Raw genomic sequence first — 19,627 nt, 5'->3', positions numbered from 1 at the left:
CTTGGAATACCTGTGAGATGTACAAATAATTTTAATAGGATAGCAACAGATACATTTGAAAGACAGGGTGAATAAATATTAGATCAAAAATACTGAAAAAACTTGCATTTTTTTCAGATACCTTTATTTGTCTTCCAAAAGGAGTCATTGGTATCACTGAACTTCATTTAAAAGAAATTCAGTAGAGACAAATGAGCATTTTCCTTTTGTGGTGTTTCCAAGGTCTTACACTGAACATCCCAATCTAACTGCCTTTTTATTATCTCTGAAGAACAAAGACATACAGACCTACAAAAAGGTCATGATGCTTCTGATAAGACCTGATTGCAGTGAATCCTTCATCTATCTAAAATGCCAAGCACATGCCTGTGTATTGAATTAGGGATTCACATTAAAATGGATATAACTTTTATAACAATTTATATGGTGATTTTTTTAACAGGTATTAAGGTAGACATGAATGCCCTGGTGTTCTAATGAGTACAGCGAGTTATACATTTTAGTATTATTGGATGTAAATTATATTAAGCATGATGACTCCATTAAATATTCCCAATGTTTAATAGGCATAATTTGAAGTAGTAAGTAGCATTGCAGTATTGGGATTTATATTTCAATTTCCCAGAGAATGCTCACGTTTTAATTAACCTAGAAGAAAACTGAGAATGCATTTTGTTCTACCTGAGGCTAAAACCAGTGTCCTTATCTTGAACCAGTTAGACATAAAGGAACGTCGTTAATAGCCAAGATTAAGGGAACTGTTAAGTATTTTGGTTTTATGTCAGAATGCTGTGGATTGAGTATTTGTGATTAATGTTTTAGTATCATATTAGAATGCTGCGTATTGGATCTTAATGTTAAATGTTGCAATAATTAAAGAAAAAACTAATGTGGTTGGGTTTGCACTTTTATTAATGTGGGAAGATTATGAATAGGATCAAAAAGGCGATGAAAAGTAAAGGCTCCAACACTCCCACACCAACTTTCAGCGGGTCGGAAAGACACCTGAGGAAACCCAAGCTGCCCGGGTGACAAATTATTCACTGAGGGGGTTCCCTCGCCCTTCTCTCCACTCCGGGAGCTGCTGCTCCGGCACAGCTACAGAGACGCCTCTCGCCGCATTTTACAGCACAAGGACGATGGTTGTGTGTGGAAGCCGAGCTGCGAACGCCCCACCTGGAGGGGCTGGAGCGCAAATTCTGTGAGGAGCGGCTGAGGGAGCCGGGGGGGCTCAGCCTGGAGAAAAGGAGGCTCGGGGGGGACCTCGTCGCTCTCTGCAGCTCCCTGACAGGAGGTTGTAGCCAGGTGCGGGTCGGGCTCTGCTCCCAGGGAACAGTGACAGGACCAGAGGACATCGTCTTAAGCTGAGCTAGTGGAGGTTTAGGTTGGACATTAGGAGAAATTTTTTCAAAAAAGGGCGATCGGACACTTGAACGGGAGGTGGCGGAGCCGCGGTCCCTGGAGGTGTTTAAGGAGAGACTGGATGTGGCACTCAGTGCCATGGTCTGGTTGGCACGGTGGTGTTGGGTCACAGGTTGGACTGCATGATCTCAGTGGTCTTTTCCAACCTAATTAATTCTGTGATGCCGCCACGGGACGCGGGCTCGGGGCACAGCCCGCTGTGAGAGGGCAGAAAGGCGATCGCCCCTCACCGCCCCCGGGCCCACCCCGCCGAGGAGCCGCCCGGGGCAGCCCCGATGGCCCCGCGAACCGGAGCCATTTCCCGCAGGCAGCGGGTCCGCGCAGGGTGCCTCAGGCGGGCAAAATGGCGGCGGCAGCTGAGGGGAGGGAGAAGGGGCGGGGAGAGCACGGCCGCGCTTCGCCATCCTCCTCCTCATCCTCCTCCTCCCGCCGCCGGCTCGGCCCGGTCCCTGCTCCCCCTGCCCCGCTCCGAGCCCCGGCCACAGGTAGGTGCCCGCCTCGCTGAGGCTCTTTGTCGCGGGTTTGCCCCCCCCCCGGCCGTGCTGCCCGGCGACCCATCCTCTCCGGAGCTGAGATCACAGAGGTGTTTTTTGCGGTCGCTTGGTTGGGTCTTTTAATTTATGTGCCATCCTCAGATGAGGTGAGACCGAGGTGGGTTGGTGGGAAGAGTGGCGGCTCCGGTGGGAGCCCGCCTGGTCAGGGGCAGAGGTGCTTCGGGAGGAGGTGGCCTGTGACCTTTCCCGAAGGTGGTCCTGAGATGCTCATCCCAAAGCTGGATGGGGAATGTTGTCCCAATATGCTGCGTCCCCAGCCTCAGTGGGGGGTGGCATCAGCGCTGCTGAGCAGAGGGCCCCAGCCTGCTCTGGCTGGCTCCTGGCTGGAAGTTGGCCTGTGGAATCGTTAACCAGGGATGTCTAACCAGTGGAATCTCTGACCGGGGGTGCAGGTTGTCCAGGCACACAGGTAGGCACAAGGTACGTCTGGGTTTGCCTGGACAGGGGATGCCACAAACTCTTCTTTATCTTCCACCACCGTCCACCCTCCTGTGCTAGCAGGGGGTTTGTAGTCCTCACTTACCCTCACGTGAAAACACCTGGAAGACCACCGAGGTAAGTATTTTTAAGACTTACGTGTTTCAGCTGCTTAGGCGGCAGTCAGCTGTACACATATTCTATAACCTGCTGGAAATAAACCCAAACTAAACTGAACTGACCCACCACCAGCGTATATGAAGGATGATGTTCATTGAGACCAAAATTTGTGCCCTCCTGTGAATTTCTACCTAAATTTGAGGCAAGATTTGCTTTGTTTCCTTCTGTAACGGGAACAAAGAGAGGATATTGCAGGGGAGAACTGGTTAAGTGACTGTATGGTGTTGAAGCCCTTTTGCCATCCTTGTTGTGGCAGTATCCAAGTCGCATGGATCCCCGCTGGTGATGACAGGCTGTTGTGTGAATTGTTTGGGTAACCAGGCAAGTTGTCAAAGTGGGACCAGGCCTGTATGTCAGGAATGTGTATTGAAGCCAGGTCCTGTAAACACTCAGTGATCTATGGAGTCTTGTTGCTAGGGCTTTGCACTGGAATTAAGAGACACATATGAGTCCCTCTTTGAAGTGCTCATGTGCTACCTGACTATTTGGAAGCCAGGAGGATGGTGGCGGATAGAGTTTCCGTAGTTTGTGAGCTTCAGTCTCAGGATTTTCATTTATAAATAAATTCACGTCTTTCCATGGCTCGTTTTGGAGTGGAGCCAAGCAGAACTATATTGTTTATGTGTGTAGATTTTTGTGTCTCACACAAAGATGCCTATTGTTTACCCAGAAACTGTAAGAGGAATGTTTTGTTAACATTTAGTTAGCAATATAAACTGACAAACACAAGCGCAGACCAGAAATCAAAACAAAAATAGCCCTTCTTGGAACAGAAAAACACAGCTGCCTGAAAACTGTTTTTCAAGGAAAACTATGCACCTATTGGCTCCATGTTTGTTTTAAAACTCAGGTTCTGTCATTTATGTGCCTATAAAACTTCAGTTGCCTGTAACCTTCACAGCAGCTTAGTCTCATACCCATGTACCCTCTAAACAATGCTTATTTTTCTAAAGAAGATTGGCTGAATTGTGATTTTTTTTTTTAAATTACATTTGAAATTTGTTTTTAGTTGGGTGTGTCACTGTTACATTTTCAAATTCCTGAGCTGACTGGGATGAATTCCCCTCTCCATTGTCAACATGTGTCTTTTCCATTAGGACTTGCTGCCTTCTCCTTACTTTAAGAAACTTTCAGTGGCTTGAAATACTGTGACCAAAAAATCCCTGTGTTTTAAATATTTTATATTTAAAAAAAAATAAATTCCACATCCTACATGGAGAGTAGTTACAGAGCCCGTGGGGTCCTGCTTTTCATGGTGGAGTGTATTGAATTAGTGGACCCTGAATGCAAATTTCCAGTTGTGGTAATGCCCGTGAATGACCTTTAATCTCTCAGTTGTGCTGTTTCTGACTTCATTCCGTGATGACCAACATCTACCTACAGTCAAATGATTGATACCTGTTTAAATGAAAGGGGTAAATTGTTCTTAGAAGAGCCCAGAAGCATTTGGTATTTCAGAAAGAAGGGATCACAGCAGTTTGGCAACTCCATGGCAGCAGGGTGTTTAATTTTTAGTGCCATGATGGCAATAAGTGTTCATCAGACTGTACAGGTCCAGCGGAAGAAAGTCAGAATTTCAGAACTTGCACATCTCCTAATGCACACCAACATCTCTTTTTTAGAATTATTATTAATGAAGTGCTTTGGCACTGCATTTCTGTGCTGGTTTTTTCGCCCTATTTCTTAGCTTGAGTATTTCTACCTGTCATTCATAGACTCTTGCTTTCATGACTAGTAGCACAGAATTATATTTTAATATCATTGGTACCACCTTACATTCATTATTTTTACACTGCCTGATCCCCTCTAAATGAGTATTTGTACCCGATTCCAGTTTGATGGGTCACTGTAAGTGTTTACAGGTTATCTTTTGTTTCCTTTTTTCCAGCTTTCTCCACTGACATACAGAAGAATATATGCTGACTCTGCTACAAACCACAAGTACTGTATTTATTTTTTTAATTTTATGTGTTTTAGGAAGCAGAAAGCGAACTCTTTAGTTCATTGTACTGCTGAGTACAGCGAGATCCTGTTCTGCAACTGGGCTGTGTAGGGAGGACACTAACAATGCTGATGTGGAAAGTAATTTTTAATGCTTCTACTAATATTTTCCTACATTGAGTTTATTATATAAGGCTTTGATTTTTACAGGGACCTATAGTGCCTGTAGCCTTGCACTTATGTGGCTACTCACTGAAATCCCTGACTCTTCTGTTTGTATAAGGAGATCCTTAACAGGATTATTTGGAATTAGAGCTCTGTGGCAAGATGCAATTGGTATTAGACCAGGTGGGGAAGAGTGTCACTTTTAGGAAGGTGTTCTGGTGTGGAAATGAGCTGGTTTTATCATCTCCCAAGAACAGGTTATTTGTTTTATTCGGTGCCTAAAGCTTCAGATTAAAGAATATGTTCACGTTTTAAAATAGGTGTTTGCTTAGTAGTTGTATTCTGGCAGATTCTACCCCTGACGTGTCGGAATTCCACTGTAACTCGGTAAATAAAAATTAGACACGAGAATCCCCTGGGTCCTGAGCTGCAGAATCAGTAATGTTTCCGTATTTTCCTTTCTGTTCTCTCACAGGAAAGATGGCACTCAGCCAGCATTCCTGAGTCACAAGGATGGGGCCAGATGTACCTCTGCTCAACGATTACAAACAGGAGTTCTTCTTGAAGCGCTTTCCTCAGACTGTGCTGGGAGGTCCCCGGCTCAAATTAGGCTATTGTGCCCCTCCCTACATATATGTGAACCAGATCATTCTCTTTCTGACACCATGGGTTTGGGGAGGAGTAGGAACACTCTTGTACCAGCTGGGAGTCATGAAGGACTATTGCACTGCAGCACTGTCAGGAGGACTGATGTTTGTCACTGCACTTGCTCTCCAGATGACAAATCTACATGCAAAGCAGAAAACAGTGACAGTAGAGAGAATGCAAATTCAGAATACCCTGACAGATGAAGATGAGTTTGAATTTTCCAGCTGTGTAGGTTCAGAGACAGTAAAATTTATTATTCCTGGCAAGAAGTATATAATCAACACTGTATTTCATTCCCTTCTGGCAGGGGTATTGTGTGGGCTGGGAACTTGGTATTTGCTGCCAAACAGAATAACCTTGTTATATAGCAACATTGGAGGAACTGTTGTGATCTTTGTATTTGGATGGGTGACCATATGTATAGGAGAGTATTCATTAATCATAAACACAGCTACTGAAACAGCCACTTTCCAAGCACTGGATACTTACGAAATCACTGCTCTGATGAGACCTTTCTACATTTTTGTCTTTATTGCAGTGGATCTTGCACACAGGTAAACCTAATAATGCATTTAGCTAATTTAAGTAGTGGTTATTCTGTGTATTTTTGATGAGAGAGATGAAATTATTCTTCTGAGGAAAATTTATTTTGGGACTTTAATCAACTGTAGGAACTTCAAAGAAAGAAACCAGATATGTGTATGGTGAAAATTGAGGCTCTGTGCTGTGTATAAAAGTTTCCTAAATTTTTATAGCATTCCATGTAAATTAGGAAGAACAGTTAAAGCATTTTGTACATATGATACAGATAAAATTGTCTTCTACCATGTAATTTTTAGTATTTTTGTACCAGAGCATTTCCATCACTTTTAAAAAGTGTGTTTTGAAAACACATGTTCCTCACCTGGAATTGTAGATCTAAACACTGCAGACTTCAGGAATACTGGATTTATGTCCAGATTTCATCCTGGAATATATTCTCATTTAATCTCTGCAAAACAATTGCAGAGTGTTTTAAACAACAGGCAAAAAAAAAAGGACTCTAAATTTGGTTTTAATGAGTGGATAAGCAAATGTGAGCATTGCTATATCTTGATTGTATGGATTTTGAACTTGAATTTTTAAATGCTCTTGTAATACAAAAGAGCTACAAATAGGAGACTTCTATATTTCTGTTTTTCAGATGGGTTTTTCTTAACAAGTATTTGCAGAATCTCTTAAAGCAAGATGCTTTTAGATTTACTTTATGCATTCATTCTCCCTGTCGAGTGATATTTATATCACTTTGTCACATGTACATATTTTATGGTTGGGGTACTTCAGATGCATTAAAAAAAAAAAAAGCATGTTTGATTTTACTAGTTTTGCACTTGGAGATGTCTGTGTTAAAGATTTACCCTCATTTCCACTTCAGTTAAGTCAGGAGAATTATACTCCAAATTCTTCTTTTAATTTCCTGAGGAGAAAATTCAGACATTGTCTGAATTCCTGATAAAATTCCTTTGAGGCTTACTTGCTTATTTATTAAAAAGTAGAGAGAAACCAAATATCTTGGCAGCCCACCTTTAACTGAATTAGCTAGCTGGTGAACTACATATGACATAGAATTTATGCAGATTTCTGACACTGATCTTTGTATTTTTACAGGACAATTTTGACACTTTTATATAGAAAATAATATTTTATATTCCTAAAGAGAATTCAGGTGTGCAGGCAACATGCCAGTTCTTCCAGTGTTAGGACTTACCTCTTGGGTCTTGGACTGGCATAAAGTTTTGCTTTTGTGATTCTGAAAAAAATATTTTGCATTTTTTTTGTTAAACTATTGAGGTTTTGGAGCCTGTGGACCTTTCTTTTTGCCCAAGTATTTCTTCAGTGTATTATCACAGCAGTATCAAAACAACTGGGATAATTGCATGACTGGATTCATCTGCATAATCCAAAGACTTCAGATCTCTTAAATGGAAAATTGGGCTGTGTTCTGATGTTCTAATTAATGTGTTACTGCCCCAAGCATTAATGTATGTCCTTATTTTTCCTTTTAAAACATCGTAATTGAGGGTTTGTAGGTTGAATACGTAATGGTTTTACTTTGGGATTTGCTGTGTATTTAAACGAAAATCCCACACATAAGTTACCCTTTCCTTCACAGAAGTCAAATCCATTTCTTCTTTTATCCAGGTTTGCTGTCAACGCACCCATTCTAGAACAGACAAACCAGATTTTGCACATCCTATTTCTTTTCCTGCCATTCTTGTGGGCAATGGGAATTCTGCCCCCGCTTGACGCACTTTTTCTGTGGGGAATGGAACAACTGTTGGAGTTTGGACTAGGAGGTTCACCTATGTCAAGTAACACAAAGTAAATGTTTATATGATTGTAAAATATATCAGTATTGTTCATAACCTTTTTCTTTTCAAGCAAATCTTTTTTATTTTCTCCTTCACAGGTTGTTAGTAATGTTTCTCATTTCTGCTGGAACAGCAATAGCATCGTATTTCATTCCCAGCACTCTCGGTGTGATCCTCTTCATGACTGGATTTGGGTTCATACTGAGTCTTAACCTAAGCGAGATTGGTTTTGCCTTCAATCACACCATGATCAGCCATTTAGCCTCCAGCAAACCTAAAAATATGCACAGAGGTCTTAGGATGCAATTTGGGTGGAGGGAATTTATTTTCTATTTGACTGTGCTGACATTTGCCCTCACGGAAGCGAGTCTGCTGCACCGATTCGCAGGCTCTTCATCATTCTCCCAGGCCAGTCCTCAGGCCATAGCAAGTTACATTCTGATCCTATTACTTGTAATTATGTGGATTCTTAGAGAGATTCAGAGAGTGTACTTGTTTGGAGTCTTCCGAAACCCCTTTTACCCAAAGGATGTCAGGACTGTGACTGTGTTCATGGAGAAGCAAAGAAGGCTAATGAAAGTTGGTGTTGTCAGGAGGATTTTACTAACACTAGGTAGGAATACACACTGTCTGTTGTTTGTTAGATGATGCTTGTAGGGAGATTGAAACAACACTAGAACTGCTGTATGTGCAAGATTCTATAAATGAACTAAAAAACCAAATAGCTTGAAATACTTGTTGATGTCTTGGTAAATTGTGCACTGAGGTCAAAGTTACTGGTCCAGAATATTTGAAAGTGATTTTATTTATTTTTTTTTTAGGGGTGAACCTAAAAAGTTCAGCTTTTTAAAAGCCCAGCTCAGAAAGCAAGGCCTTTTAAAGGATTTCAGTTATGACTTAAGTACTCACTTTTGAAAAAAATGGCACTTGCAGATTTTTTAAAAGGTTCTCACAACAAAGTGATCTAAGAGTTTTCAAATGACTAAATATTTGGTTCTTACAACTTGCTAGGAAAGGGAACCTCCTTTGTGGTAGGTCAGGGAGAAATGCATCTGGTTTGAGGGAATAAAAATTTGATTTAAACTATTTCATAAAGAAGCATTAATTTGGGAAAGTGGATTGATGACTGCTATTCCATGTTTATTTTTACTTATTTGAGTATTCCCATTCTCTTGGAGAAACAAATAAAGGCCAGAAAAACCATAATAGCAAGTAACAACTGAGCACTGATGTAAATGTTTGCTGTCCTGGGCCATTAGTGCAAACAAGCTGTTCGATATCCTGGGAGTGTAACACAAAGAGGAGTTTGATAATGAAGGGAAGAGTTTTTTTTATTAAGATTTCCATTCTGCAATAAGACTGCTTACCTCTGTAGACTTTTATTATGTTTTTGAAAGGAAATCAATGATTGTTTTATTTCAATTCCAGTGTCTCCGTTTGCTATGATAGCGTTCCTGTCACTAGACCGTTCGCTACAAAACCTTCATTCTGTGTCTGTTTGCATTGGATTCACGAGAATATTTAGGATGGTAATTTGAATTTTAAATCTGTTAGCCTAAGAAATGCTCTTCTGCGTGATTTAAGTATTAAGGTGGCTTGGAAGAAACGTTCCAGGTCATGAAAGCAGAGATAAATAGATACATTTTTAAATGTGTGTCTAACATATCTCTGTTTTAGGTCTGGCAGAATACAGAAAATGCCTTACTGGACATTGTGATTGTGTCAGTAGCACAAATGTTGGTGTTTAATCCAGACCTCTGGTGGAACAGAAGCCTTGATACAGGAATCAGACTCTTGCTGGTAATTGTCATAATGTAAATTTAAGCAGGTAGTTGTCACTTATTTTCTTGAGAATAAGAAAGTCCTTATTTCCTTGCTTTCTCCTGTTAGAGAATTACTGAGTCCAGAACTGTGTACTAAGATAAATAGTAACACCCATCAATGATAGCCATGCTTAATTTTCATAACATCACTGTAGCCAAGGCAGCTCTGGCAGTGCTGAATATGACACGGGCTACAAATGCCATGCTTTTTGTCTGCATCCCACAGGTTGGTCTCCTCCGGGATCGCCTGCTCCAGTTTGTGTCCAAGCTGCAGTTTGCCTTGGCCATTCTCCTGACGTCGTGGACAGAGAAGAAACAGCGCCGGAAATCCACCGCCACCTTGATCACCCTCAACGTGGTTTTCTTCCCCATCCTGCTGACCCTCATCGCCATCTCCGCCCTCCTTTCCTCCCCGTTGCTGCCGCTCTTCACGCTGCCCGTCTTCCTGGTCGGCTTTCCCAGGCCTGTCCGGAGCTGGCCGGGACCTGTGGGTGCCACGGCCTGTGTGTGCCCCGACACCGTGTACTACCAGCAGCTGGTGCCCAGCCTGGCAGTGGCCCTGCAGTCTGCACTGGCCACTGGGAGCCTGGGTAGGTGCACAGCAACACTGATGAAGCTAAATACCTTAGGAAAGGTGATTTTGCTGGAGAGTGGGAGAACCGTGGTTTAAACCGCGTTTCACGGCGTGGGTTAAATCTGATGCTCAGAGATTGTTCAGTTGAGGAAAAAGTGGGTACTTTGATCCTTCTTGTACAGTCAGCCAGCGATAGGATGAAGGGAAATGGCCTGAGGTTGCACCAGGGGAGGTTTAAGTTGGATATTAGGAAAAATTTGTTCACTGTAAAGATTGTCAAGCATTGGAACAGGCTGCCCAGGGAAGTGGTGGAGTCACCATCCCTGGGGGCGTTCAGAAAATGAGTAGATGTGGCACTTGGTGCCCTGGTTTTAGTGGACATAGTGGTGTTCAGCCAGAGGTTGGCCTCTGATGATCTTGGAGGTCTCTTCCAACCCTAATGGTTCTATGACCTCTACTTGTTACATTCCCATAAAAAAAATAACCGTGGTTTGTTCCCTTTAAGGAGAAATTAAATGGTGATGAAACAGTCTCAATCCTAATGTTTTTATACTGAACAAAAAGGATGGAATGCGTTCATCCCACCTAACTGGAGGCAATAAATTGAGTTCTCTTGCCAGACAGCACAGAGAAGGATGTGTGTCAAACTGCTCTCTGTGGCTGTGTCCTCTGCATCGATCCCATTGCTCAGGATCCAGAAGCTGGCTTTGCTGATTTGGTTCTGTTACTTGGTTATGGTGAATATGGACTGGATGTTTATAAAATACATGATATAGCACAACTAGAAGTATTCAGTTGAGAACAGAACCAGTTGATAAGACTTAATGTCATATCTTGTGCAGGCAGTCGGGGCAGGATTGTAACAGCACTTGTGGGTTTACAGCCTGTGAAAGGCATTGTGAGGGGGATTTCACAGAATTACAGAAACAGAGGTGAAGAAATGCCTGGTCTTTTTCCCAGCTGGAGACAGGATAACTGTTAAAATTGCAAGCTCGTTGTCTCGAGGAACAGCCTTTGTGTAACCTAAATAATCAGAAGATTGCTGCCCTTAGACAAGAGGCAAGTATTTACATAAGCCTCTTAGAAAATGGCTTATGATTAGACAAAATGGACTAATATTTGAAGGCAGTGGAAGTTAGCCTTAATCATGCTTTTTTGAAGAATATGACCAAGTGCTTTACTTTTACATTTGCTGCACTGTTAGTACTGATTAGAGGGAGGTATTAAACTAGGAAGTGTTTTTCCTCTAGAGAGAGATACTTCAGTTTGCCTACAGCATCAGCCCATCTGTGTTTTATATATACAATATATATATTTATATAATATATATATATTTATATCTCTCTTCTGTGTTATGTCTATACGTATTTTTATAGGTTTTTTTTCCCCTTTGCCATAATGACTGTGATGGCATGTCTGCCTCAGAATAAATAATTTAAAAGACTAGTCTTGAGGGGGGAGAAAAAGTCTCTTCTTTAATGGGAAAATCTGTGAATGAATGTCTTCAAGCAAGAAAAAATGTGGTGTTCTCAGATGAGTTCAAAATGAAGCAGTACCACTTTGTGTGTCACTAATTTAAACCCGTACTTTTTCTCTGTGTAAAGGAGTTTTAGTAGCTTTAACAGCTAGCAAGAAAGGAATTAAAATCTTTGCAAAATGTTAGCAAGAAAATGCACTTCATTAGCTCAGTGGGATAGAAAAGGTTACTTAAATTTTAACTACAGCTTAATGGTTGGTTTCACTCATTTCATCTTACAGCGTTCTAAAACTAAAATTCTCTGTGCAAGTGAGTGGTCACTGGACATGAGTGACAGCAGAAGCAGGTCATAAACTGGCAGCAAAGTCATGCTTAAGGATAGAACCATTGTTTTAGGGAAGTTGACATGAGGCTATAATTCAAATACAGTATAACCACCAGTTCTTAGAAAGTTTGGCCTTGCACTTTTTATTGAAATAGGTAGAAAAGAGAAAAGGTACCTTTTGTGTGGCTTTTTTGGACACGAGTGTCATTAATTTTTGCAGTGGGATTTTTGAGTACTAACTACTTTAATGTCATTCAGATCCCTATTTTCAAATTCCAGTTTATTTTGTGTGGCTGTATTTTTGGCGATGTCAAGCTTAGTACCGTGGGATCAGATTTATTTATGCACAGACACACAAAGGTGTTTCAGATTGACTGCAGATGTTTGTGCTCAGTGTGTCTGATGCTGGTTCACAAATATTTAAGGATGAGCAGGTGCTCTTGCCCTGTCTCTATTTATGTGTCGGTAAAATGGGTGTGTTGTTGTGTCACTGGTGAGCTGACACTTGGCAGAATCATTTACACTCTGGATTTCACATTGTAGGGGATATTTTAGGAAGAAATGTAGAAGATACTTCAGGATATTAGGAAGAAATTCTCGCCTGTGAGGGTGGTGAGAACCTGGCACAGGTTGCCCAGAGAAGCTCTGGTTGCCCCATCCCTGGAAGTGTTCAAGGTCAGGTTGGATGGGGCTTGGAGCAACCTGGTCTGGTGGAAGGTGTCCCTGCCCATGGCAGGGGGTTGGAACTGGATGGTCTTTAAGGTCCCTTCCAACCCAAACCATTCTGTGATTCTGTGATTTCCTAATAATGCTGGAATACAGACAATCAGTTTAGGAACTGGTGGTGTAGGTAACAAATCCTGATTAGTTATGTATTTATTTCTCCCATAACAAATAAACTTCTTACTCCACAGCAAATTGGGCCATTGGGGTACTCATGTGCAGTATCATGATTCTTTAATGCATTCAGTCATAAGAATTTTAGGTCTCCAGAGAACATCAGTGGGAACCGAGTGGTTGGAAACGGAGACAAAGATGATCTTTAATCATGAAAATCATCTCTACAAAGGGAATTAAGGGAATTCTTAACCCTAGTGCAGAATTAATATTGTAGCCTGCAGTTGTGTGAGGGTTTCCCAGTTTTCCACAGCTTTTCTCAAAGTTAACACTGCAGTTTCAAGATCCAGCTTTGCAGCTGGTTTCTTTAGGATTCTAAGGTCCTAGTTAGCCAGTTTTAACTGGTTGTGATGTTGATGCAGAAATATTTTGTGTTTGCAGTTGAATCCTTTCATTGGCAGGGAGAAAAGGTCTTCATCACTATGATACCAAAGTAATACATAGTTTTTGTTGGTTTTTTTCCCTTGTCTAGGTCTCTCTCTACCTGGATCACATTACTTGTGCCGCTTTCAGGACAGGCTGATGTGGATATTGGTGCTGGAAAAAGGCTTCACGTACTGTGGTGTTAACATTAAGGTAACTGTATGCTGAGCACTGAGATATTCATGTTTGGAAATCATGAATACATTCTGCTGTGTAGCATTTCATCAGTGTAACTGATTTACCTGATGCTATAGTTAATTTTTTAAGATGAGGGTTATACTAGCCAGTCATGTGTAGCAGATGTGGAATTTATCATCCAGCTTGTGACACAGTATCTTCATAGAATGGCTGATAAGATCTGCATGGGGCAAAGATTCATTTAAGACATTGATCTGTGTCTAGTATTGCAGTGAGTGCTCTGTTATTGCATCTGCTCATCTAGCTGTTCTCTCCAGTTAGATTTATAGGTTCAGTGGTGGAAAGTATTGACAATGGAACATATATTTTAGTTCAGAAAAAATGTTATTGGAAGCAAACAGCTTGCTAGCATATAAAGACATGTCCTGGTGAAGACTAAGAGGAAGTTGTTTTCATGTGTGCTTTAGGGGCTAGAACTGCAGGAAACATCCTGTCATGCTGCTGAAGCTCACAGAGTTGACGAAATTTTTGAAATGGCTTTTGAACATCAGGAGCGCACGAAGATTCTCTCTCCCAATCCCCATTTTGGACACATCCTGACTCCTTGTACTGTGGTACCTGTGCGGCTGTACTCCGATGCCAGGAACGTGTTATCTGGGATCATTGACTCTCATGAGAATTTAAAGCACCTGAAAGATGATTTCATTAAAGTGCTTGTGTGGATGCTTGTCCAGTATTGTTATAAAAAATCAAAGATGTGGGAAAGCCCAGGCAGTGCCAACAAGAACAAACAAGGATCATTTCCAGAAAATCAGCGCAGCGGTGCAGGAGGAAGATCCAGGGCTCCAAGGGAAGACGACAGCTTTAGTGTGGATACAGTGGAGGACTGGACTGATGATAGTGACATTTTTGATTTTGAACCCAGTGGCAGAACAAAAGACAGAAAAGAACCTGGGCAGTTGGGACTGACACCAAAAGTGCACCTGTCCATTCCAGGGTCTGTGGAAACACAGAGCCAAGACTTCACAGAAGAAATGTCACCAGAAGATAAATTGTACAGGGCTGTGGTGCTTGGGCTGCCTGCTGTAGACAAAGGGAAACAGCCAGAAGTGTTGCCTCGGGTTGAATTCAGTTGCTCTTACTCAGAGCTGTTGAGCATCCCTGAGGAATGGAGAACAGCACCGGTACCGCCTTCCAGAGTCAGTGAGATGAGGCAGAGGTTTCCAGAGGAATGGTACCACTTCGTTCTGAGTCAGCTGGACTTTTTCCATCTGAAAGAAAAACCTTCCAATTTACTTGCAGACCTCATGGAAGATAAAGCTTTGAAGGACTTGTACATCCAGGGAGTGCTGTCGTGTTGCTTTGGTCTGTTTGGCCTGGATAACGCTGTGCCTGCCCCGAGCCACGTGTTCAGGGCCTACACTGGGGGCATTCCCTGGTCCGTGGGTTTGGACTGGCTAACAGGCAAACCAGAGCTATTCCAGCTGGCATTAAAAGCATTCAGGTAAAAGAAAAACATTCCCTCATATATATGAAAAAATTAGAGAGTCCTGTGCTTTGGAAGTGAATACCACTTCACTGAAGTTATGTTTAACCCGTGTCATTTAAATGTATTTGTAGCTTCTTCCTACATAACCATTGCCTGTGACCCCTGGCAGTGAAGCCTGTGGTATGGAGTTTTCTTCTTTCCTCCCTTCCCAACAGCAGCTGTCTCCAATCTGCTGTGTTAAGTGGGGAAAAAACAACCCATTTTCATTGTCCCCATATCTAAGAGAATTGTGATGGATTTGGATTTTGGCATTTTCCATTATCAGGCAGCAGGAACGGTGTTGGAGGGGAATGAGAGAAGCTTAAGCTGATGTGTTTTAGATCTGGGTGGGCTAAAAGCACAGCCAGACCGACTGGCCGTGGCTCAGCTGACAAGCAGTAACTGACAGGGTTTGGTGGAGCCTTTTTCCACCTTCTGTGGCCTAAAGAGTCTTTCTCCCTCCTGTCTTTGCTGCACAAGTGACCATGTGGTGTTCTGCACCTTTCAGATACACTTTTAAACTTATGGTGGACAAAGCCAGCCTGGGTCCGGTGGAGAACTTTGAAGAGCTGGTGAATTACCTGGAGGAATATGACAGCGACTGGTACATTGGGCTGGTGTCAGACCTGGAGTGGCAGCAGGCAGTTCTGCAGGAAAAGCCATACCTTTTCTCACTGGGGCATGACCCAAGCATGGTAAGAAGAAGAATTACTAGTGAGCAAGGTCTAAATTTGGTTTTCCTTTCCACTGTTCTTTCTTTTCCCTTTGTAATTGTGTTCCCTGATGGCTGTGCAAAGTTTATGTTTGTACTAGAGAGGAACTGACGCTACTGTTGTTGAAAATCACACCACAGATGCAGCAGCATTTCCTGATTATCTCCCTAGATGGAAGAGTCAAAACCAGGAGACTGGTTTATATACTTTACTGTGTTTAAAGGGATGATATTCATGGCATGTAGCCCCAAGGTTTCATTGAGCTTTGTAACCAAACTGCTCGTGTCTCGTCTCGGAGAACGCGCTGGACACCGTGATCTGTTTGTTCTCACAGGGAATTTACACCGGGCGGGTCCTCACTCTTCAGGAATTGCTGGTGCAAGTGGGAAAGCTGAATGCTGAGGCTGTCCGAGGTCAGTGGGCCAACCTGTCCTGGGAGCTGCTCTATGCCACCAACGACGACGAGGAGCGGTACAGCATCCAGGCACACCCGGTGCTGCTGCGCAACCTGACGGTGCAGGCTGCCGACCCGCCCCTGGGCTACCCCGTGTACTCCTCAGAGCTCCTGCAGCTCCCTCTGCTCTAGAATGTCCTTCTCTTTTTTTATTATGACTGTTTTTATCTTGTATTTTTCAGCTGCATGTTGGGAATCAAATGCTCGTGCTCCATTTGTGCACTACAGATCAGGTTTTTCTCTCGGTGGCGGTGCCAGGCCGGTGCATGTCCTTGGCACAGAGATGGTGCTGGCCAGAACCTTCAGCAGGCAGGAAGCTTGGAATTGTTTTCCTGTTGCTGGAATGTGAGACACCATTGCCTGTGTGGCCGACAAGCCAGATGCTGAAATTCTCTTCTCCAGTTTAGAGAGGAGCAGCACGATTCTGATCATTAACTATTTTTGGTGCATTTTTACTTTTTTTTTTTCTTGGACAGGTGACTTGCACTGCCAGTCAGGTTACAGCTCCCTGTAGTACTGTCTACCCCAGAGTTGGCAACCAAAGTGTACATAGGACTATTTATATGAGGGGTTTTTTATTCTGGCCATTTTTTATTGGACTGAGTTCAGTTCTAGCACTTGTTATATGACTTAAACTGATATTCTGTAGTTGTTTTAAGTTCTCAGTCATGCTTTAACAAAAGTGAGTTCCAAGGGACAATTTTTACAAAAGTATTTGTTTTGGTAAAGAGAGTTTATATAAAACAGTGTGTGCTCTGACACACTGATAACCTGTGTGACCTACTGATGAAAGAAGTAAATGTGTATAATTAGGAGAGTACAAATGGAATAATTTCATCTCCTTCTTCCAGTATCCATATGTATGATATATATTATATATATTATGTTATTTGCAACCTATATCCACCTCACTAACCAGTCTTCCACAAATACAGTGAGAGCTTGATGATGGAGGGGGGGAGGTGGAAATCCAACTGTCTATGCCAGAAGTAATTTATTTTTTTTAACCTTACCACAGGTTGGAACAGACTTTGGCAGCTGGTTTGCAATATTAGTCTCCTCGAAAGCAGGTCTGGGTCCAGTCTCCAGTGGCTCATTGATCCTGTTCACTACCACCACTTAGTACATAAATGTGCTTTCTCTGTAGGTCAGTAGTTACAATGTAGGTACTGCTGGCAAATGCTGAGCAGGGAGCAGGTAATTATATTTCCTTAACCTATAGAATGAATTTAAATGAGACCTGCTCCTTAACTGAAGTAGAACTGGTTTAGAACACCCAGCCTAGTCTGATTTGGAGCATGTTTATTACTTTTACTCCTCATTGTCACAAAGCAGTGTACTTGGGTGCTGGCTGTTTCTTCTGGTCAGTGACTATAAATGATTTTTAAAAACTATGCACGTGGTGTAGTGGAATTCCAAAGCAGTCAGGAGACACCTGTTTGGTGCCATGCTCGGCCCTGAGCTGCATCTGGAAATTCAGAGTCATGGAAGAGATCTGGAAGGGGCTTGTAGAGAGAACCTATTTCAGCTCCCTCAGAAGGAACTACCCTGGCAAATGTTTACTCTGATGTAAAACTTCCAATACCAGGAGTGTCACGAACCCCTCAAGTCATTCACTCCAGTTCTCTGCTATTCTTGCAGCAATTGGAAAGTTGGGAGTTATTTCCTGAATCCAATTAACCCTCCCTGCCTCATTGTAAACCTCTTAATACTTGTCTTCCATACGGTCACAGAAAATTTAATGACCTTTTTTTTTTTTGCAGCAGTCTTTTATTCAGAGATAGCTGTGATTTCTGCCCTCATTCTTTGTCTTTTGTAAACTGAATAAAGTAGTTGAGAAGAAAAATGAGAGCTGTGATGCTTTTCCCTTGGTTTCCTCGGGTTCTCTCCATATGGTACCCAGCCTTCTTGAGGAGTGTTGCTGGTAACCGGCCCCGGAGTTCCAGCAGAGATCCTGATTGGTACCAGATGGAGGAGCACAATTAGTGATGGGCAGAATTCCTGTTTGTGCACAGGAATGTGGGGCTGGGCTATAATGCCCTGCAACATCCTGTCCCCTGCTATCACAGGCAGCGTGTCCCACGCCCCTCACTCAGTGCTGCACGGAGCCATCGGCACATCCCAGCGTTTTTTGCTGCAGTGTGATCCCAGTTCCCAATGCCCTTTCCTGTTACACTCTTTTATATTCTTTTTGGGCAGAAACAAAAGTTACAGCCTCTTGTTCTGTGCAGCTGACTGCCCCTGTTCAGCATGTTGGTTTGTTTGCGTGCTCTTGAACCGTGTCCTGTTTGGTTTGGAGCATTTCTTTGATTTACCAGGAATTCAGGAATCAGGGCACCTTCCAGCCTGGCCCTAGTCTGTGTGCACAGGCTCCTGTTGGGGTTACCACTGTACTGCACTCAGGATGCAGGCCTGGGCTTGGCACAGACCACCCCACCACTTCCCCCTGTGACCCCTGAGAGCTGCTCTGCTTTGTAACCACGTGTGTGCACCAGCTGTACTCAACTCCTACCAACACCTCCTTGCTTTACAGGCTGTGATGTTCAGCACACAAAGGTAAGTGTAAGACACCTTCATCGTGGCTTTGGAGAACCTTTATTTAAATGACATCAGTTTTACATCCTTAGTAGAGGCTTCTCATCCCCTTTTCTGAGCCTGTGAGGTGGGAGCTGGTGTGTTGTCGAGTGGACGCTCCACTCAAGACATTTGCCATTTGATTAGGGGTTTTGGTTTGGGTTTTTCTTCCTAGACAGTGCTTTCCATCTTTGTCATGGCATAAACATGATTTGCTCTGGTTGGAAACTTCCCATAATTTACAAATGGGTTGTTAGTCTTTTATTATCACTCAGTGAAGTAAGGATTTTTCTTACCTGGATAGCGTGTGGCCAGAGGTACATCCAGAGATTACTGAGGAGTTTGTCAACAGCAAGGTCACCAAGGGTATAAGAGCAGGTGAGTTAACCAATGCAGAGGAGTGGTAACTTAGCCAAGGGCTGAATTAGGTGTCAGTGCCATGATAAACATTTTAAAAGTGCAGTTCTTGCTTCCTCATGGCTGCTGCCACTGCCCAATGCACCACCAGTGCTGCTGAGATTGGCCTCTGCTCTGTACAGGAACTAGAATCCAGCTTCTATTTCACACTGTAATTGCCAGAGGCTGTCCTGCTGCAGGAACATTCCCCACTCCTCTCTCCTGCTGCTCTGTAGTTTTAACAAGTGCCAGGTTTAGCACAGGGCTAAGCACTGCCTAAAATGGGTTGCAAGAACAGCATTGCTCCCTCCCTTCCCCACTGCCCCATCCACTGTTTGTCTTCACCAAAAGCCACAGGACTGAGGCCTGTGGACCCTGGAGGGGTGCCAAGACCCAAAGATTAAGTAACTTCTAAACATTGTTTCAGAACTTCAGGGATTTAGCCCTCCATACACATTTTCCTCAAGGAACACGTCACAAGCACAGACTAGACATTTGTTTTTCTGCTCAACAAGAATTAGGAATGAAAGTGAGGGAAACAGGATCCTGGGGTATATAATTTTTAGGCTGCTCACCAGGTATTTGCCAATGTCATAGCAGCAGAAAAACAGCATCACAGCAGCCCAG

The 19,627-nt window shown here is 42.9% G+C and overlaps 1 protein-coding gene across 6 annotated transcripts; it reads left to right on the top strand.

Annotated features, from left to right (window-relative positions):
• The first annotated feature begins 1,163 nt into the window (after positions 1 to 1,163).
• PCNX4 (pecanex 4) lies at positions 1,164 to 17,879 on the top strand. 6 transcript variants are annotated; one of them, XM_064659463.1, is made up of 12 exons: positions 1,164 to 1,305; positions 4,462 to 4,514; positions 5,155 to 5,881; positions 7,509 to 7,688; positions 7,777 to 8,291; positions 9,107 to 9,207; positions 9,356 to 9,478; positions 9,728 to 10,091; positions 13,247 to 13,350; positions 13,803 to 14,839; positions 15,372 to 15,558; positions 15,911 to 17,879. In XM_064659463.1, exons 3-12 carry the CDS (start codon positions 5,193 to 5,195, stop codon positions 16,160 to 16,162), a joined length of 3,552 nt encoding a protein of 1,183 aa, XP_064515533.1. In that variant the 5' UTR covers positions 1,164 to 1,305; positions 4,462 to 4,514; positions 5,155 to 5,192; the 3' UTR covers positions 16,163 to 17,879. The 6 variants fall into 6 exon arrangements, with proteins under 6 accessions (XP_064515533.1, XP_064515535.1, XP_064515531.1 ...); XM_064659461.1 differs by lacking the exon at positions 1,164 to 1,305 and adding an exon at positions 1,443 to 1,907; XM_064659462.1 differs by lacking the exon at positions 1,164 to 1,305 and adding an exon at positions 1,940 to 2,531.
• Positions 17,880 to 19,627: the final 1,748 nt, after the last annotated feature.

This window comes from Pseudopipra pipra, chromosome 6, assembly GCF_036250125.1.
Source record: "Pseudopipra pipra isolate bDixPip1 chromosome 6, bDixPip1.hap1, whole genome shotgun sequence".
Lineage (NCBI taxonomy): Eukaryota > Metazoa > Chordata > Aves > Passeriformes > Pipridae > Pseudopipra > Pseudopipra pipra.
The sequence above is the reverse complement of the archived record's forward strand: the minus strand, read 5'-3'. Positions and strand labels throughout refer to the sequence as shown.

Coding starts and splice junctions, on each gene's coding strand:
- PCNX4 (XM_064659463.1), top strand. CDS start 5,193: ATGGGGCCAGATGTACCTCTGCTCAACGATTACAAACAGGAGTTCTTC. Junction 5,882..7,508: donor GCAGTGGATCTTGCACACAG/GTAAACCTAATA, acceptor TCTTTTATCCAG/GTTTGCTGTCAACGCACCCA. Junction 7,689..7,776: donor CCTATGTCAAGTAACACAAA/GTAAATGTTTAT, acceptor TCTCCTTCACAG/GTTGTTAGTAATGTTTCTCA.